At 40.7% G+C, this 22,329-nt stretch overlaps 1 protein-coding gene across 1 annotated transcript in view; it reads right to left on the bottom strand.

The window, feature by feature from the left end:
- sppl3 (signal peptide peptidase 3) overlaps positions 1 to 22,329 on the bottom strand; it is a 200,732-nt gene that overhangs the window by 46,337 nt on the left and 132,066 nt on the right. The window contains exon 6 of the mRNA XM_043715932.1: positions 13,922 to 14,034. Coding sequence (XP_043571867.1) covers positions 13,922 to 14,034 — 113 coding nt within the window. The remainder of the gene's footprint in view (positions 1 to 13,921; positions 14,035 to 22,329) is intronic.

Raw genomic sequence — 22,329 nt, 5'->3', positions numbered from 1 at the left:
TCAGAGGTTCAGCACCAAGTGAACTGGTGGTGGTTTTTGAGTGTAAAATGTGCTCAGAAAGGGCATGTATGAATTAGGAAATTAGAGAGATGAGTTCAGGAATGGACTGCTTTAGTGTCAGTCTGGTCAAGTGGACGAATGAAAGGAACAAAGTGGCAGAAGCAGCTCTCCATACGTTCTCATCTTCATGGCAAAGTCCATGAGCTTCTTGCAATTGTTGCGGAGGAGAGTGTGTAGGAAACACAAGGGGGCTTAAGAAGATGATATGAAGTCGAAACAAAAAGACGGAGCAATCAGTTTTGCATTTCAGGATGCTCCTACAATAGTGAGCAGCTTCATAAAACAAAAGCAGGATCCAACAGATCTCTATATGATCCAGCCAGACTTGGCAGTGACTGACTAAATCAGCTGTCCCAAGTCTGTTCAAGGTTGCATCTCTTGGGCTCAAGGGAGGACAAGTGTATGCAATGATTTAAATGAGGGCTGTGGACAGGAAGGGCATGGGTGACCAAATTAGCAGCTGCAGAAATGCTATGGTGAACAAATGCTCAAAGACTAGACAGTGGATTTTTTTTCCCCAGTGGCAGATGCAGAAGGAAGTGAAATCAGTGGAGGGAGGCAGATGTGGGTGCAGAAAGATACAAAGTGATCAAAGATGGCCATGACAGATTAAACAGCTCTTACTGCTGTTGCATTTTGTAAATTTCAAGCACAGAAATGAAGGCAACTTGAATTTTAATCAGGTATGTGATTAGAACAAACTACAAATATAGCAGTATTTCATGTCAGACGCACAACATCTCGAGGCTGAACCTTCATTGGATTTTAATTCAACAGTGTCTTATAGGGTTAAGCATACCAATGCAAGAACCCTCTGACTATCTGCAACCTGTATTTCAAAAATAAGCAAGCCTATTTTTTAAAGTAGCTATAATGACTCAAGATATTAAGGATTTGTGTCATTAAAATGACATGATGCAACGTTGCACCAACTATACTTAGAGTCTGGGAAGAATTTGCACTTGAGTAGAATACAAAACTAATTAAGTCTGAGAAGAAGCAAAAAGACTTTTCTTATGTTTGCAGTCTTCTCTTTCTGGAATGGATGGGTATTGCACACAGCCATCAGAGGTGATCGGGGGCTCTTAAAGTAGAGCCTTATGGAGTAAGGTGGATCTTTTTCCTCACCTTTTGCTTCTAATATATCCAGGAGAAAGTGAGGACTGCAATGCTGGAGATCAGAGTCAAAAAGTGTGGTGCCGGAAAAGCACAGCTGATCAGGTAGCAGGAGAGCAGGTGATCAAGGAGGAGAGTCGACATTTCAAGCACAAGCACTTCATCAGGAATGTCACATATATATTCATCAGTGGATTTCTGAACTGCACACGTCACTTCACATTGATCAATTTGATTAGGATAGTCAAATTTCAAAAGCAGCTAGCATATTTATTTAACCGAGTGAAACCTCTGAAATGTGAAATAGCTTCCTTTTATATTAAACCGGTATAATTTGCAAACAATTTTCTCAGCCCGTTCTAACCTGAAAACACAATGCACACTTCAATCAAATTTATACCAAGAGTTATTTTGGAACTGTCAAAATCCACCACTTGTGCAACATTCCTGAAGGGCTTATGCCCATAATTCTTGACTCTCCTGCTCCTTCTCGGATGCTGCCTGACCTGCTGTACTTTCCCAGCAGCACATTTTTCTACTCTGATCTCCAGCATCTGCAGACCTCACTTTCTCTGAGCACTATATGTATACAAATCATTTAAGTTTTTAACTGGTAAAAGATCCTTCACTTTCTTTGTAAAGTCTATAAGAAACCAGACTACTATCCAACATACTGCCATCTGCATAGCCAATTAAGTTTTATTTTAAATCTACTGCATATCAGATTTCATCAGATCGGATGAAGGCTTTGCTTCTGAATCTGAAGATCAAGTTAATTTACTGTTTTAAATAAAGAGGCCTTTCAACAAATACAGGGCTTACAAATCTAAGCAAAATGTTTCAATCAGTAACTGTCTTGCAATACCAAAGTGCTAAAGGTATTTTTTTAAAAATCTGTTTTATTCTATGGGTAATGATATACTGGGCATCAAGTTGAGATACATGAAATACATGGCAAGGTAAGTGAAGGTGACAATGCAGGATTACCTTCCACTATAAAAATAAATGCAATGATAAATTTATAAATGTCAAGTTTAATTTTTTTTCAAGTGTCTGAATTAAAGTCTTTTTTTACTGATTTAAAGATTGATATAGGCTTTCTGGCTAGCAAAGGATCACTTACATCAGTCAAAGGCTGCTAGCAATAATTATATGCAAGGCTTTGAATTTAGTGATTAATCCTCATTCTGAAAAAAAATTATGATCTCTGTACTAACCTCACAGCATAAAATAAAGAATACAATTCTTAATACAAGGAGTCATCTTTAATCAAACACTTGAAGAACCGAAAGCTTGTGATTTCAAATAAACCTGTTGGACAACAACCTGGTATTGTGAACTTCTGATTCAAATGACAAAAAGGTAATTACTAAATTCATCAACATAATAGATTAATTGATCCCTCACTACCTGTGGATCCAGGTACTCACGAGGTACCCCATCTGGCAAATGCAGGAAGTATATTCCCAATGAACAGCAGTTCAGAACCGGGGAGTCACAGCTTAAGGATGGGGGTAGACCATTTAGGATGAAGAAGAGGAGCGATTTCTTCACCCAGAGAGTGGTGAGCTTCTGGAACTTCGCAATAAAAGGCAGATGAGGCTAAATATTGAAAGTTTTCAAGGGGTTTGACAGAGTTAGAGTTACAGAGTCAGAGATGTACAGCACGGACACAGACCCTTTGGTCTAACTCATCCATGCCGACCCTGAATTAATCTAGTCTCATTGGCCAGCAATTGGCGCATATCCCCCCAAACCCTTCCTATTCATATAGTCATCCAGATACCTTTTAAATGCTGTAATCGTACCAACCTCCACCACATCCTCTGGCAGCTCATTCCATACACGCATCACCCTCTGCGTGAAAAAGTTGTCCCTTACGTCCCTTTTAAATCTCTCCCCCTCACCCTAAACCGATGCACTTTAACTCTAGACACACCCCACCCCAGGGAAAAGACCTTGCTTATTTACGCTATCCATGCCCCTCATGATTTTATAAACCGCAATAAGGTCACCCCTCAGCCTCCAACGCTTTAGGGAAATCCACAACCTATTCAGCCTCTCCCTGTAACTCAAATCCTCCAACCCTGGCAACATCCTTGTCAATTTTCTCTGAATCCTTTCAAGTTTCACAACTTCTTTCCTGTAGGAGGAAGACCAGAATTGCATATAACATTCCAAAAGTGACCTAAGCAATGTCCTGTACAGCTGCAAATGACCTCTCAACTCATATACTCAATACTCTGACCAATAAAGGAAAGCATACCAAACACCTTCTTCACTATCCTATCTACCTGCAACTCCACTTTCAAGGAACTATGAACCTGCACTCCAAGGTCTCCTTGGTCAGCAACACTCTCCAGAACCTTACCATTAAAGTCCTGTCCTGATTTGAGTTTTTAAAATGAAGCACCTCACATTTATCTTAATTAAACTCTATCTACCACTCCTTTGCCTAAGATCAAGATCCTGTTGAACTGAGGTAGCCTTCTTTGCTGTCCAGTACACCTCCAAATTTGGCATCATCTGCAAACCTATGAATTGTACTTTCTATTTTCAAATCCAAATCATTTACGTAAAATGACAGAAAGCAGTGGAGCCAGCACCAATCCTTGTGGCACACCACTGGTCATAGGCCTCCAATCTGAAAAGAAACCCTCCACAACCATCCTGTCTTCTATCTTTGGGCCAGTTCTGTACCCAAAAGATTAGTTCTCCCTGTATTCCAATGGGATCTAACCTTGCTAACCAATCTACCCTGAAGAACCTTGTCGAATGCCTGATTGAAGTTCCTATCGACCACGTCCATTGCTCTGCCCTCAACAATCATCTTTGTTACTTCAAAACAAATTCAGTCAAGTTTGAGAGACATGATTTCCCATGCACAAAGCCATGTTGACTATCCATAATCAGTCCTTACTATTCCAAACACATGTAAATCCTGTACCTCAGGTCTCTCCCCAACAATTTGCCCACCAACGATGTCAGGCTCACTGGTCTATAGTTCCCTGGCTTTTCCTTACCATCTTTCTTAAATCGTGGCACCACGTTAGCCAACCTCCAGTCTTCTGGCACCTTACCTGTGACTATCAATGTCACAAATATCTCAGCAAGAGACCTTGCAATCACTTCTCTAGCTACCCCCAGAGTTCCAGGGTACACCTGATCAGATCCGGGGGATTTATCCCACCTTTATCTGTCCAGCACCTAAGTCATCCAAGCACCTCCTCCTCTGTAATATGGACATTTTTCAACATGTCACCATTAACTTCCATGTTCTTCTCTATAGTAAACACTGATGCTAAATACTTGTTTAGTATCTCCCCCATCTCCTGGGTTCTCATACATTAAAATCAGCAAGGCAGCCAGAGGGGCCCTATTCTCTCCCTAGCTACCCTTTGGTCCTTAATATATTTGTAAAATCCCTTGGGATTCTTCTTAAATTATTTGCCAAAGCTATCTCAGGACCCCTTTTTGCCCTCCTGATTTCCCTCTTAAGTACAGTCCGACTGCCTTAATATTCTAAGGATTCATTCAATCTCTGCTGTTTAAACCTTACATATTCTTCCTTTTTACTTGACTGAAACCTCAATTTCTCCTATCATTCAGCATTCCCTACATCTACCAGAGTGAAAGGAAAGGCTAACAAGAACATACTGTCTCTGGATTCTTGTTATCTCATTTTTGAAGGCTTCCCATTTTCCAGCCGTCCCTTTACCTACAAACATCTGCCCCTATCAACCCTTCTGCCTCATACTGTCAAAATTAGCCTTCCTTCAATTTATAACTTCAACTTTTAGATTCTGAATATTCTTTTCCATCACTATTTTAAAACTAATAGAATCACTTTGCTGGCCCCAAAGTGCTAACACCTCAGTCACTTCCTCTGCCTTATTTCCCAAGAGGTGGTCAAGTTTTGCACGGTCTCATGTAGGTACATCCACATACTGAATCAGAACATTTTCTTGTACACACTTAACTAATTCCTCTCCATCTAAACCCTTAACACTATAGCAATCCCAGTCTATGTTTGGAAGGTTAAAATCCTCCACCATTAACATCCTATCAGTCTTACAGATAATAGGAGGTCTCCATATAAACTTGTTTCACAATTTCCCACTGACAATTGGGGTGTCTATAGTACAATCCCAATAAGGTTATCATCCCTTTCTTGATTCTCAGTTTCACCCAAGTAACTTGCTTGAACCTACTTCCATGAATATCTTAAGTACAGTCGTAACGTTATCCCTTAACAACCAACCAATGCTCCCATTCCCCCTCCACCAAACCACCACCACACCCTACCCCCCCCACCCCTAACACAGGTCACTTTTAAACCAGGAGAGATTCCAATGATCCAAAAATGTAAACCTTTCTCCTCGTAACACTCCTTAGCCGTGTATTCATCTGCTTTATCCTCCTATTCCCACCCTCACTAGTTCATTACATTGGGTGTAATCCAGATATTATTATCCTCAAGGACCTCCTTTTCAAATTCCTGCTTAACTTTCTATATTGTCCCTTCAGAATCTCATTTCTTTCCCTCCCCAAGTTGTTATTCCAATGTGTAAAATGACCTCCTGCTGGTCCCTCTCCCCTTGGAGAATATTCTGCATTTTCTCAGAGATACCCTTGATCCTAATATCAGGGAGGCAGCCATTCTGATTTCTCGCTGTCAGCCACAGAAATGTCTGATCTTAGGACTTATGGGATCAAAGGGTATGGGGAGAAAGCAGGAACAGAGTAACGAGTTGAATGATGAGCCATGATCATACTGAATGGTTGAGCTGGCTTGAAGGTCCAAGTGCCTATTCCTGCTCTTATTTTCTCTTTATGTTTGTTTAGACTTGTCCAAGGTGCTTCACAGTAGACTGGTAAGTTACGTTGTAGCAGTATCTGCGCTGTGGTATCCATGGCTAGTCCATGCCTCTATGCCCTCGTGTATATCAAGGATTTGGTGCACAGCTCTTAAAATTGATGACATCAATCCAGTTTTATGGTCCAAATGAATCACGTCTTGGTGTGGTTTATGCTGATTACATGTGTGCAAGTTGTTATTCTTGTTGGTTTACCCCAAAGAGACAATTATTGCCTTGTATTCAACCGTTAATTCAAATTTTCATCAGCAAAGTAAACAAGAGTTACAATTAACTATGACAATAGAATTAACATGGAAGACTATTAGCAGTAAAAAATGAGGTAGACAGTAGCAGAATTCAGGATGATGAAATGGGCAGACAAATCATTAGAATTAATAGAAAAGAGTCAATGAAGTGAGATACTTTGATAGAAATAATGAGTAGAGCCGACATAAACTAAATATTTTTTAAACTAAGATTTTTTAAGGGTCAGGAATAAGCAGAGAGACCAAGTGTAAGAGTGTGGTGCTGGAAAAGCACAGCCGGTCAAGCAGCATCCAGAGCAGAAGAGTTGACATTTCCGGCATAAGCCCTTCATCAGGATGTGCTTTTCCAGCACCAAACTCTGACCTCCAGCATCTGCAATCCTCACTTTCTCCTAGACCTAAGTACACAAGTCTTTGAAGGTGGTGGGACAAGTTGTAAAAGCTGTTAAAAAAAAGCATTTGGGATCCTTGCCTATGTTAACAAAGGCATTGTGCACAAAAGTAAATAATTATGCTGACCCTTTGTAAATCACTGGTTAAGCCTGAATTGGAGTTGAGTGGCCAATTTTAGGCACCACACCGAAGGATCTCCAGGTTTTGGGAAAAAAAAAGTTCAGAATGGCACAAAAAATTTCAAGAGCAATGAGAAGATGGTAATGTTCTTCCAATTACAGGGAGAAGTTAAGATGATTTGACAACAGTAGCGATAATCCTGAATTTTTAAAAAACAATATAGAATTAATAAAGCAAGACTGTTTCCAGTGCCAGAGAACAGCGGTTTGAGATGATTGCAAAAAAAAAAAGGAACCATGAAGAAATTTCAAAACACACAATTATGATCCACAATGCACTGGGTGAAAAGATAAAAGGAAACAGAATTGGGAGTATCTTTCAAAGCAAAAAATGGATATTCACTTCTTTTCTTCAAATATAGTACCAAGGAACATTGATGAAATATTAATTGGATAGATGTACCAATGCAAGTAGAGTAGGCAAAATGGATAAGCAGGAGGCTGGAGGAACACAGCAAGGCAGATAGCATCAGGAGGTGGAGATGCTGACGCTTCAGGTGGGGGTGGGGGGAGCTGCAGTGCCATATGCCTTCTTTACCACCCTATCTATTTGTGTGGCCACTTACAGGGAGCTATGGACTTGAACCCCAAGATCCCTCGACACATCAATGCTGTTCCGAGTCCTGCCATTAACTGTATACTTTTCCTTAACATCTGATCGTCCGAAGTGCAGTAGTTCACACTTACCCAGATTAAACTCCATCTGCCAGTTCAAGGACATTTATCTTGAAGACCCAACTATTTTTAGCTGCTTCAATGATCTTCCGTCCATGATGAGGTCAAAAGTGAGAATTTTTGCTGATGTTTGCAGTGGTCAGCATCAGCCTCCTCAGAAATTGAAGCAACTCCATGTCCAGGCATTTGAACAAGAGGTTTAGGGTAATAAGTGACAAGTAACATTGCCAGGGAATGACCCTCTTCAACAAGAGAAGAATCTAACAATCACCTTTGACACTCAATGGCATTACCATTGTTGAATTCCAAATTAACAGCATCCTGGGAGTTTACAACAATCAGAATCTGAACTGTATCTGTCATACAAATACTGTGGCTACAACAGGTGGTCAGAATTTTGAAGTACGTTACTCCCAAAGCCTATCCCCAAGTTATAAGTCAAGAACTATTCAGAGGTTTGCCAAACTAATTCCTGCAATAAAAAAGTTCTCTTATGAGGAAAGGTTGGACTGGTTAGTCTTGTATCTGCTGAAGCTTAAAAGTGTAAGAGGTGACTTGATTGAGAAAAGAGATAAGGGATCTTGACAGCATGGATGTGAAAAGAATGTTTGTTCTTCTACAAGAATCTAAAACTAGAAGTCACTGTTTAAAATGCAGGGCTGCCCATTTAAGACAGAGGTAAAGAAAATTGCTTTCTTATAGAGGGCCTAAAACGACACTGGAAAAACAACTTTTCAATACTTGTAAGACAGAGGACAACAAATTCTCAATAATTGTAAGGGGTGAAAGTTACAAGGCTGAGGAAGAAATACAGTAATCACATCAGCCACTCAACAAGATGGCTGAATGGGGTCAAGGAACCAAATGGCCTACTCCACTTTTAACATATATGTTCACGTTTGATGGAATACTTGTCAGATGAGTGCAACTTCAACAGCACTCAAAAAGCGCAGCGCAGCACCACCCAGAACAAAAGCAGCATACCTAATTAGCATCCTATCGTTCCTCCAACATTCACTTCCAACACCACCAATACGGTGGCAACAATGTGTACCTTTTAAAAGATGTACAGCAGCAACTCATCATGGTCCTTCACAATACCTTCACAATACAGTAAGTGTGAGCTTAATTGGTGATGCCTACTTTTATTTACAAGCAGTTTTAAAATATGTACGTTAACAGACCACATCGCGCAAAGGTTCCAGATTTGGCCTGAGTTAATACAGCTAAGCAGAATCAGAACTAAAGTCAAAATTTTCCACTCCAAACTTCCACTATGCAAAGACCTCCACTTGCCCATAATTCTATGGCCACTGTTGAAAGTCCATGCAAACACCCAGTGGGCGAGATCATGCTTGGTTTGGATATAATGATCTCCACCTTGGAACAACCCAAAACATCTCTCTACTAACAACCCAGCAGAAATCAAAACCAATCAGAAGAACTGGAGGCAGGCAAAGAAAAATAGAACCATTAAGGGTCACTAATACTGCCCAAAGTCGAAAAATTTCCAGTACATTAACAAATTGCTGAAAGGAGTTGTATCAAAACATCGACACACCAGATACTAGAAAAAAAGCTTGCAATTTAAAGCAACTTTTCACACTCCAAGGCTTTTCCAAAGCAATAGAAAAGCAAAGACGTTATGACAAAAGCTAGGCTTTACAAAGAACCTGCACAGAATATCAGTGGTGGGCAAGTTGTCAGAGGGAACCCTGACGTACATAATTTGTACGTAATTTGAAAGGCAAGGACAGATTAAGGACAGTCAACATGGATGTGTGTGTGGGAATCACATCTCACTAACTTGATTGAGTTTTATGAACTAACAAAGAGGATTGACAAAGTGGTGGACATGATCTATGTGGACTTCTGTACTGTGTTCAACAAGGTTCCCCAGTGTAGACTGGTTAACAAGATTAGACCACATGGAATACAGGAAGAACTAGCCATTTGGATACAGAATTAACTCGAAGGTAGAATACCAAGGGTGGTGGTGCAGGGTTGCTTTTCAGACTGAAGACCTGTGACCAGCGGTTTGCCACAAAGATCGGTGTTGGGTCCACTACATTTTTGTCATTTACATAAATGATTTGGATGTGAACATAGAAGGTATAGTTAGTAAGTTTGCAGATGACACGAAAATTGGAGATATTGTGGACAGTGAAGGTTACCTCAGAGTACAACTGGATCTTGGTCAGATGGGCCAATGGCTGAGGAATGGCAGATGGAGTTTAATTTAGATAAATGTGAAGTACTGCATTTTGAAGTGTCAATTCAGGACAGGACTTATACACTTGGAGATAGTCTGGACACCTAATGATAAATGGGGAGCGTTGCTGAACAAAGAGACCTTAAAGTGCAGGTTCATAACTCGTCAAAAGTTGCGTTCCAGGTCGACAGGACAATGAAGGTGTTGTTTGCCTTTATTGGTCGGAGCATGGAGTATAGGAACTGGGAGGTCATGTTGCAGAAGTAAAGGACATTGGTTACGACACTTTTGGAACGCTGCATTCAATTCTGGTCTCCCTGCTAAAGAAAGGATTTGTGAAACTTGAAAGATTCAGAAAAGATTTATGTGTATTTGCCAGGGTTGGAGGATTTGAGCTATAGGGAGAGGCTGAATAGGCTGGGGCTATTTTCTTTGGAGTGTCAGAGGCTGATGGGTGACCTTATAGAAGTTTATAAAATCATGAGGGGCATGGATAGGGTAAATAGACAAGGTCTTCTCCATCCCCTGAGGTGGGGGAGTCCAGAAGAGGGCATAGCTTTAAGGTGAGAGGGGAAAGATATAAAAGGGACTTAAGGGGCAACAGAGGGTGGCACATGTTTGTTTTATTCAATTTCTCTAGACTATTTTGCAGTAAAACTATAAAGGTTGTTTGAAATGAACAGCATTAAATTTAATTAATCACTCCACATTATTTACTGAGTGATGATTAACAGATATTAGACTAAAAGTTAGGTTGTTGATTAAAAGTACATCCTGCAGAGAATATTTTCCAATAACCCACGTCTCTACACAAAGAATGAAAACCAAATAGTCATAGAACTGTACAGCACAGAAAGAGACCCTTTCGCCCAAATCATCCATGTCAACCAGATGTCCTGAACCAATCTAGTCCCATTTGCCAACACTTAGCCCATATCCCTCTGAATCCTTTCTATTCATATACTCATCCAGATGCTGTTTAAATATTGTAATTCTACCAGCCTCCTTCACTTCTGGCAGTTCATTCTAAACACATGTGTGGAAAAGCTGCCCCTTATGTCCCTTTTAAATCTTTACCCTCTCACCTTAAACCTATGCCCTCTAGTTTTGGACTCCCCTACCTTGGGGAAAAGGCCTTGGCTATTTACTCTATCCATATCCCTATTTTAAACCTCTACAAAGGTCATCTCTCAGCCTTTAAACACTCCAGCCTATTCAGCCTCTCCCTATAGCTCAAGTCCTCAACCCTGGCAACATGCTTGCAAATCTTTTCTGAAGCCTTTCAAGTTTCACAACATCATTCCTACAGGCAGGGAGACCAGAATTGTACTCAATATTCCAAAAGTGGCCTAACCGATGTCCTGTACAGCCACAACATGACTTCCCACTTTTACATTAAATGTACTGATCTATAAAGGCAAGCCTACTGAATGGCTTCTTCACAATCCTACCTACCTGCGAATCCACTTTCAAAAACTATGAACCTGCACCCTAAGATCTTTGTTCGGTAACACTGCCCAGGACTTTATCATTATGTGTAAAAGGTAAAATGTACCTAACCTTCATGCAAAAGCAAGTTAGAAGGTAATGGAATGCACATAAAATTCTGTCCAAATTTTGAAATTATAAATTGTCTTCACATTGATACAATGCTATGATGAAATCTATGGTAGTTTAGGAAGCAAAACAATGGAGTTGGGTGCAGAATGAGGATTTCTTTGAAGCAAGTGTAGGGTAGGGGAATGCGTCGGGTGGGTTACTCTTAGAAGGTTACTCTTAGAAGGTCCATGTGGACTTGTTTGGCCAATCAGCTGGTTTCCATATTGTAGGTAATCTAATCTAATCAAAAAGTGGAGAAACACAAACTCAAGAGGTCATCTCTGTGGGAGAATGTAATTATAGCGCACGTTTACACTCAATGGTTGGGATAGGCAAAAACTGACATAATAGTGAAAAAAAAATGTTTTAAACACACTAGTGATGGTCTGATCTTACTAAACTCAAAACAACATTGTTTTTTCTTAGCCACTGACTTGATATGTTTTTTTTTATTTCATCTAAAGTAGACTTGTAAATATCAAGTCTTTTTGCATGATTCCAGTAACATTCTGTTTGCAACATATGTTTTTGCAACTTATGGTTTTATTCCATGTCTGCACTTATTAAAACATAAATCTATGCCTGCCACATGTTTTGCATAAAGTTACAGTAATGTTACTCAAACTTAAAACTCAGCATAACATCACTAACAACATTACCAACTTATTACTCACGGGGGACACTACAACGATTTATTTTTAAAAAATCAAAGCCTAGAAATGGAGTTAGGATTAGCTTTAAGCAACAATTTATTTTTATAATCCATTTCATTTATCTGCCACTACAAGAAACCTCAAAAATTTTAGACCAGTGCTGTTGTAATTTCAAGCATTGATAATCTGCCTGACATTACTCAACCAATCTAATATATCCAATTGAACAGGTGACATGTTACCTCGACAACCAGGTAGAATCCTAGCCCCGTAGTAACTGTTCTAACTCCTTCAGACTAGCTCAAGTAATTTCCAAATGTGCCAGAGAGTTAACTTGATTTCAAACCTACATCAAAATACTTGTCACCCAGGGACATCTAGATCCATGCCCCTTCTCTGACCTGTGCCATTAGGAACTGTAAACGCAGGATACCCACATACCAAGAGTTCTTTACAATTGATATGGTAAGTAGCACAACTTACACTAACTTGTATGACTGCACTGCCACTATCCTCCCCAATTAATGGATGCATCCATGTTGGCATTTCCAATTAGAATTGTGGACAAAGATTCAGCAGCATCGAGCTAGACTTTCAACACAAGTACAGGAAATTGGTGAGGCCTCTTTTGGAATACTGCATCAAGTTCTGGCCACCCAGTTATAGGGAGAACATTAAGCTGGAGTGTGTTCAGAAGAGATTTACCAGGATGTTGCCAGGTTGGAGTTATAAAGAAAGGCTGAACAGGCTGGGACTTTTTTTCCACTGGGACATAGGAGGTTGAGGGGCAATCTGATAGAAGCTAATAAAATAATGAGGAGTATAGATAGAGTTAATGGTTGTTGCCTTTTCCCTAGAATGTGTGATTTCAAGACTAGGGAGCACATTTTTAAGGTGAGAGGACAGAGACTTAATTTTTACATGGAGGGTGGTACACAGTGTCATAGAGATGTACAGCATGGAAACAGACCCTTTGGTCCAACCCGTCTATGCCGACCAGATATGGATGAACTTCCTGAGAAAGTGGTGGATGTGGGTACAATTACAACGTTTAAAACATACTTGGATAGATATATGAATAGGAAAGGTTTGGAAGGATATAGTCCAGGAGCAAACAGATGGAACTAATTTAGCTTGGGATTATGTTCGGCATGGACTGGTTGGACAGAAGGGTCTGTTTCCGTGCTGTATGACGGCATTTTGACAATCATGGTAGCCAAGAGCTCTGGATGTTAAAAGCACATTTTTATATGTAGCTTCTGGATAATACTTCCCAGTCAGTTTAGCAATAATTTTCAGAGTTTTTTTAAAATGAAAAACTGTCTTCAACTTAATGGAAATAGCTTAAGGCACTGCAATTTCTTATATCAAAGGCTAATGTTAAATATGAAAGTTACTGGCACCAACGTCCTCATAAGAGAAACTCGACAGTAAAACACTCAGATTACAACCATTCCTTCTCAAAGCTGAACAAGACAAAACCAAGATGGCATCTATAAACTGGAGCTAAACTGCACCCAATAATCATTTAGTTATTATCACAGGCTGACAGCATACTCATGTCACCTATCTTCAGGAGAAGCTCCTACGCTCATTTTACACTACAATGCGTAATAGGAAGCAAACTGAGTTTCAGTTCTTTATCAGCAGGAATTTCCTCCACATAGCCGTCCTCTTCCCCTTTTGAAACCCTTACTGAATTTCATGAAACTGCACATCACATTAACAATTTTCACAACATCATTGGCAAGTGTCTGACGCAGTCAAATCTTTACCACAGCACGGAGAAATATTTTGATGATCAGCACAGCTGGGTGTCATTGACAATTTCATGAAACAGAAACAGCATACTGAGGAAACAGCGCAAGTCTCAAAATGGTGGCATTCACCCACAGATTGCTTCACTTACCATCCATCAGTAGCCAATGCCCTGTCAATACCCAGATAAGCACAAGCATTACTGAAAGGGAAAATGACAGTAGTTCAGCAGCAGTGAATCGTCCACAGCAGCCAAATGAAATTCTGAAACAAAAATAGAATAGGAATTTACCGTTAGTTTTTACATCAAACAAATAGAAGAGTCAAACAGATCATATTGTCCCCAATACCACTGGGAGCTGACACCAAATGCTATTGCTGCAAATTGATTATGGAATTGCAATCTTGCTCCAAAGTAGTAGAATGAAGACTATTTTTACTATAATCCATGAATGATTCACTTGAAAGCACTAAATCAAAGCGTCCTCACCTATTCATAGTTACCAACACATTTGCAAAAGACTTTCTCCAGCTGTTGCACTTATGAGGTTTTGCCCACAATAATTTCCCATGCAAGTATTTTTAATGCATTAATGGGATGTGGGCATCACTGGCTAGACCTCTACTTATTACCTATCCCTAGATGTCCTTGAGAAGGTAATGGTGAATAACTGCAGTTCATCTGGTGTAAGTACACCCAAAATACGGTTAGGGAGGCTGGTCCAAGTCAGAATAGTGAGTGGCTTGAAGGATAACTTGCAGGTGATGTTCTCATTGTATTTGCTACCCACGTCCTTCTAGTTGGCAGTGATCGTGGGCTTGGAAAGTGCAAACAAGGTGCTTTGGTGAATTTCATTTTGTAGATGGTGCTCTTGAATGCTTCTGTTCATTGGTGGTGGAGGGAGTGAATAATTGTGAACATGGTAATAATCATGCGGGTTGTTTTAGTCTGTATGGTATCAAATGTGTTCAGTGCTACTGCAACTGTAGTCATTCAGCCAAGTGCACGGTATTCTATTACATTCCGGATACGTGCCTTGATTAAAAGGCAAGGCACTCGCTTTAGGGCTCCTCACTTCTGACCTGCCCTTAAAGCCACAGAATTTATATGGCTCACCCAATCAGCTTTTGGTCAATGGAAAACCATACTGACCACCCCGCCCCCCTCTCTCTCGTTGGTGTCACACTTGCTCAAATGCAGCCTTGATGTTAAGGACCCTCACTCACTTATCTCTAGATTTTAGCCCCTTTGTCCATCTTTGAACCAAGGCTGTGATGAAGTCAGGAACTGTTTGGCTCGAGCGGAATGCTGCTTGATAGCTTTTTTGTTTCCCTCTTCAATCACTTTATTGATGATCAACACTAGAGGGTGATAATTGGCTGGGTGGGATTTGTCTTTATGTTGTGTATAGGATATACCTGGACAGTTTTTCACATTGTCAGGTAAATACCATTGACGTATCTGTATAGGAACAGTTTGGCTAGGGAAGTAACAGGTTCTTGTTATCAGGACCAATGCCTTGGCAATATCCAGTGCCTTCAGCTGATTTGCTTGACATCACATCGAGTGAAGTAAACTGGCTGAAGACTGGCACCTGTAATGATAGAGACCTCTGGAGGAGGCTGAGATAGATCATCGAATTGGCATCGATTGTTGAAAATTCTTCAACCTCATCTTTTGCACTAATGTACTGAGCTCTCTTGTCATGGAGGATGGGGATATTTGTGCAGTCTTAGTCTCCAGCGAATTGTTTAATTGCCCACCAACATTAACAATTGGATTGATCAGATCTGCCCACCTGTGATCTGATCAGTTTGCTGTGGAATCACTTAGCCTTGTCTATCACTTGCTGCTTGTGCTGTGATGCGTACAAATAATTGTGTGATGGAACTTTACCAGGCTGAAACTTAATTTTTAGTTATGCCTGTTTTTGCTCCTGGTATACCTTAATGCTCACTTCGGAGGAACAGGGCTGATCTTCTGGTGCGATTTTAATGGTGGAATGGAGGATATGACCAACCACTGGCTCTGGGCCAGAGCCAATGTTGAGGAACCCAAGGCAACTCCTGCTCAGTAAACCAGTGTACACCACCTCTGCTGGATCCACCTTGCCTGCAGGACAAGAAATGAGATGGAGCTGTCTGGGACATTGTTGGTAAGGCACGATTCTGTGAATATAACCATGCCAGGTGTTGCTCAATTATTCAGTGATCACCCAATTTTGGCACTCGTCTCCGGATGTTAGGAAAGATGCTTTGAAGATGTGCCATTGTTGTTTCCGGTGCCTACCTCAGTGCCAGATGATCTGCCCAGTGTCATTCCTGTTTTGAAACATCTTAAGCAGTATAATACAACTGAGTTGCTTGCTAGACTGTTTCAGAGGGCAACTATAGGTTCATAGTGCTTTGGGCCTGGAGTCAGATGTAAGCTAGACCAGGTAAGGTCTGCAGATTACCCTCCTTAATGGAGGTTAGTGAACTAGTCTTGTTCTTGCAACAACTAATTGTTTCATCATTACACGTCTAATTTCAGAATTTCAATTTACAATTTCAGCCTCCACTGTTTCCCATGGTAAGATTTGAAGCCAAGTCCCCAGGGCATTACCGGAGTCTCTGGATTACAAGATCAGCAGTAATACATTGCCTCCACCTAAATCTTAAAATATTCTCAAAAATCCACAACAAATAGTTTAAATTAAACACAGTCTAAACAGTGTAATATTTAGGCAATGCTGTCTCACGACTGGCACCTTTTATTGTTTGGATACTAATATCGCCTATCAGTTGCAGCGATATTAATGATCTCAAAGTACTATTACGAGGATATGGGATTTGCTCCATTTCATGGTCCCTATTTTGCCCTCAGGCAACATTAGTAAAAGTTAGGTTAACTAGTTAACCATCTTGTTTTTGAGATGAGGAGACATTTCTTCATCCAGAGTAATGAACCTGTGAACTTTGCTACCACAGAAAGCAGTCAAGGGCAAACCACTATTATTCGAAAGAGTTAGATATAGCACTTGGAGCTAAAGAGATCAAAGAATATGGTGAAAAGCAGGCCGAGTTGGATGATCAGGCATCAACATAATGAACGGCAGAGCAGGCTGAAAAGGAGTGAATGGTCTTCTCCTGCTCCTAGTGTCTACATTTCTAGGTTTCCTTCCTATTTATGCGAGATTTTTGTGAAATCTGGCTATTGCACTTGCTTGCAAAACAGTGGCCGTACTCAAAGGTATCTTATGGCTGGAATACTATTTAGGATATTTACAAGGAGGCATTACAGAAATGGGGGCTTGTGGGTGGCACGGTGGCTCAGGGGGTTAGCACTGGTCGACAAACAGGAGGCTGGAGGAACACAGCAAGGCAGACAGCATCAGGATGTAGAGAAGTCAACGCTGAGTAAGTCAGCACTGTTGCATCACAGCGACAGGCACCAGGGCTTTATTCCTGCCTATGCAAATGTATCAGACTTGCAATTCTCCCACATCTGTGTGGGTTTCCACTGGATACTTCGTTTTCCTCCCAGATATGCAGGCTAGATGGATTAGCAATGGATCGCTGTGTTAGAGGGATAGCTTGGAGGGTTGGGTCTGGTAGGATGCAATTGGCCTCCTACCAAACGGCCTCTTCCGGCACTATGAAATACATGCAGCTTCTAACTTGAAAATTCTTTACTTTCTCACTTGTGTCCCACGTAGAGGAGGAGTTATGCAGCACATAAAAATATTTTTTTTCCTTCATGGTGATCTATTCCACTAAAGCAAGCATTAAAATAATGAAAATATTGGTAACACTAATTTCTTTCTTCTTCTACGTGAAGCAATTACTCGTCACAGGCGTAGAAAACAGCAGTGGTTTTCCACAACCGAAATCATTTAAGATGCAGTCATCTTTTTCAATTGTTGGCACTACTGCCAATGGGGCCAATACAACGCATGTCAAATTTCATTCAGCTTATCTGTCTCATGGCCCAACACTCCCACCTTGGCAAAATATAATAAAATAGAGAAACAATTAAATTTCAAGTTAACAGACACCATTAGGAATTTCACTCTGACTATGAATCGCACACATTGCACAATTATTGGCCAGATTAACATGGAACATGAGATACATTGGCATTCAGACAAGACCGCAAGTAATTTAACAGAGAGGATAGGAAGTCTGCCCTCTACAAGGGGTCCTTACTTTATCAGGAATCTTGAGTGAAGAGTGTTGCACAGGGCGGTTCCATGCAAGAAGACCTTAAGTACATTCACTGAGTGCAGGCCACATACAGCTTTTCAGCCTAGCGGAAACTATGTTTCACTTTTATGTTGAATGTTTTCATTTGTAGCCACAATTTATTTCCTTAAAAGCAGTGTTTTAAATTTTGGGTTATTCTTCAGCCTCACAGTCCTAACGTGAAGACCACTTGCATGGGACAAGGGAGAGTGAGGGAACCAGAAGATCTTACGAGTCTGCACCAGGGCCTGGCCATAGTCCAGACTCATCTGCCCTTCTTGCATGATTTTAATCCACTTTCTGATGTCCATTACCACTCCAAATAGTGATATTTGGATACATTTCTGTTCTATAAATTTCCATTGACCATTTGATTTCAAATTTTGTTAGTGGCAAGCTGGGGGCTGAGTAACTTGCTGAAGCTGTGTTTGAAAGAGTAGAAAGTCTACCTGGTTGTTTAACAGTAGTGCACATTGAATGAGTGACCAAAGCAAATTACTGTTGTGTAAATAGTTGCATACATAACATATTTCACAAGGAGGAGAGATTCAAATTGAAACCAGAGTGAAGTGAATTATTGAGGAGTCTGGATAGCAGGAAGAATGCTACAACTGGTCCAAGGAACTGGAGCAAGTGATAGAGGCAACAGCACAATTCTTCACTTGTCAATAACTTGTGCTGAATCTACTGCATCATTGAAGAGGCATGGTGGGGTGTGAGGGAGAAAGAAATCAGTCCACTGAAGTGGGGTGAGTGGCTCCACAAAAGTGGTGGGTGGGTGGCGGGGGGGGTTGCTGAGAGAGCAGTTGGTGGAGGCAGCAGCACCACAGGAGAGCTAAGTGTGGATGGGGAGGAATAGCTCCTTGAAAGGGAGGGGGTGCATGCAGGGGTGGTACTGTGTCACTTTATGGAAAGGGGCAGGGCATAGCAGTTTGGGATCATGGAAAGGGCAGGAGGTTTGTCATTCCTCTGAGGAATACAATACTACAGCAAAATGACATGAAGATTCTATGATTGGGGCCAGCTCCGAATTGAGACGAACTTTCGAACTGGCCTACCTCTACAATTCCCCACCTTTTTGCATCAATATTTCTTCTGGGGCCAGTGAGCCTGATTTCATTCACCCCTCCACCACATTTCCCTGGAAGAGAAACAGGGATGACATCGATGGAAGTATCCACTAAAATGAAGAGACTTCCTGATTTGAGTTTCCCTCTATGGCACAAACCTAGCTATCATTACCAAAACCTGTTGGCAACTTGTCAAAAATTTTGGAGACTGGACATCACACATAGAAGTGCATCATGGCAGAAATAAAAACCAAATGAAATGACAAAACATTATCAAATGGTGCAGAGGAGATCATGAAGAGCTTTTACTAATTGCAGTAGTAAGGTTGCATGCATTATTGAGGAATTCAATTCAGGAAGTTCAGTTTTATTCCTGTTTGCTCTTAGTTGGTAAACTGGCCTTCATATACTTGGACTTATTCTTAAACATCATCTAAAAAGAAATCATGAAATCACACAGTCTGTGATCAACCATTTTAATATTATACATCGAATAGGGAACATAATCAAATGTAACTTAATACTTTGAGGCAATTAGAGATGAAAGACGCATGGTTACTAAGTTTGCAGACAACACTAAAATTGGTGGCATAATAGACAGTAAAGTAGATTTTCTAAAATTACAAAGGGATCTTGATTAAATGGGTCAATGGGCTGAAAAATGACAGATGAAGTTCAATCTGGATAAATACAAGGAATTGCATTTTGGTACAACAAACAAGGGTAGGACTTAGAGAATTAATCATGGGGCCTTGTTGTAGAACAATAGAGGACTTCGGGGTGCAGGTACAAAATTCTTTCAGGTTTGGATCACATATAGACAGGGTATTTAAAAGGCATTTAGCACGCTTGCTTTCAGTGCTCAGTCCTTTGAGTATTGGGTTGGGAAGTCATGTTGAGGTCGTATAGGACATTGGTGAGGCCTCTTCTGGAATACGGTGTCCAGTTCTGTTTATCCAGTTATAGAGAGATTATTATTAAGCTGGAGAGGGTGCAGAAGAGATTTACCAGGACATTGTCTGGTATGGAAGATTGGAGTTAAAATGAAAGGCTGGGTAGGCTGGGACATTTTTTCATTGGAGCGTAGAAGGTTGAGAGGTGACCTAATAGAAGTTTAGAAAATTATGAGGGGTATAGATAGTTAATGGCTGTTGTCTTTTCTCTAGGATGAGGGATGTCAAGACGAGGGAGCATATTTTTAAGTCGAGAGCATGTTGCTGGAAAAGCACAGCAGGTCAGGCATCATCAGAGGAGCAGGAAAAATCGACGTTTCGGGCCAGAGCCCTTCATCAGGAAATATCCTGATGAAGGGCTTTGGCGCAAAATGTCGACTCTCCTGCTCCTCGGATGCTGCCTGACCTGCTGTGCTTTTCCAGCAACACACTCTCGAGTCTGATCTCTAGCTTCTGCAGACCTCATTTTCTCCTGGCATATTTTTAAGGTAAAACGAGAGGCATTTTAAAAAAAACATGAGGGGAAAATCTTTTACACAGAGTGGTTTGTGGGTGGAATGAACTTCCTGCGAAAGTGGTGGATGTGGGTTCAATAACAATGTTTAAAAGACACATGGATGAAAACATGAATAGGTTTGGAGGGATATGGGCCAGGAGCAGGCAAGGGGGACTGGTTTAGTTTGGAATTATATTCTGTATGGATGGTTGGCCTGAAGGTTCTGTTTCCACGCTGTATGACTCTATGAAGACTGTAAGACACGAGCAAAAGTCAGCTGTTTTGCCCAGAGAGTCTGCCTCATGATTTAATTAGACATGGTTGATCTGATCATCATGAATTCCATTTTCCTGCCTTATTCTCATAACCTTCAATTCCCTTAAAATTGATTAAAAATGTCCATCTCAGCTTCGACAGCCCTCTGTAGTAAAGACGCCCACAGACTTACTCCCTTCAGGGAAAATATGGTTGCAACAATGTCTGCTCTCATTCTCCTAAAATTCAATAAATACAGACCCAACCTACTCAACATTTATTCATAAGGAAATCCCTCCATATCCAAGATCAACCTCGTGAAACTCCACTGGGCTACCTGCAAAGCCAGCATACATATCCTTAGATCAGTGGACCAAAATAGTTTACAGTATTCACCTATGGTCTGAGCAGTGCCTTATATAGTTTTAGCAAGGCTTCCTTTTTTTTTTAATACTTTATTCCCTTTGAAACACAAGCCAACATTCTATTTGACTTTCCAATTACCTGAAGATGTATGCTAGCATTTTGTGCTTCATTTTTGAGGTCCCCTAAATCCATCTGTGCTGCAGCTTTTTGCAGTTTTTCCCTACTTATAAGACTAAGAACTTCTATTCTTCCTGCCAGATTACAGAAGTATGTTTTTTCACATTATATTCCATCTAATAACTTTGGCTCACGCACTTGTGTACATTCCTCCCCTCCCTCCCCCCCCCCCGTAGGCTCATCTTCACCACATGCCTTCCCAACTATTTTTGTATCATCTACAAAATTGGCAATATTACATTGACCTCTACCATCCAAATCATTAATGCTATAATGAATAACTGTGGCTCCAGCACAGATCCCTTGGGGACTTCACTCATTACATACTGCAATATTGAAAAATCCCTCTTTATCCCAATTTTCTGCCAATTTGTTTTTTTTATTCATTTAGTGGGATGTGGGCATCACTGGCTGGCCAATATTTATTGCCCATACCTGGGTCCCCTTGAGAAGGTGGTGGTGAGCTGCTTTCTTGAACTGCTGCAGTCCACCTGCTGTGGGTTGATCCACAATGCCATTAGGGAGGGAATTGCAGATTTCTGACCAGCAATAGGTGAAATATTTCCATGTGAGCCAATTAGCTAATTCTCTAAATCTTCTAATATACCACTTCTAGCACGGAGGGCTCTTATTTTATTAAGTAGCCCAATTTGGGGCACATTATGAAACACCTTTTTAAAATGCAAATACACTACATCCACTGGCTCCCTTTTTATCTATTCAGCATTCCTTGAGGAGGTAACAGACAATGAATTTATCAGACATGACTTCTCGTTCTCTTTGCCTGATCATACTTAGCATTTCTAAATGATCTGCTATTACAACCTTCATAACAAACTCACCATTTTCCCAATGACAGACGTTAAGCTAACTGACCTGTAGTTATCTTCTAGAATTTTGTCCCCCTCCCTTTTTGAATAAAGGTGTTAATCAGCTGTTTTCTCAATCTGCTGTGACTTTTCCCAAGATCTAAGGATTACATCAGTGCATTCGCTACCTCTGCAGCTGCTTCCTTTAT

Source organism: Chiloscyllium plagiosum, chromosome 25 (genome assembly GCF_004010195.1).
Source record: "Chiloscyllium plagiosum isolate BGI_BamShark_2017 chromosome 25, ASM401019v2, whole genome shotgun sequence".
Taxonomy (NCBI): domain Eukaryota; kingdom Metazoa; phylum Chordata; class Chondrichthyes; order Orectolobiformes; family Hemiscylliidae; genus Chiloscyllium; species Chiloscyllium plagiosum.
This window is presented reverse-complemented; position numbering and strand designations above follow the sequence as displayed.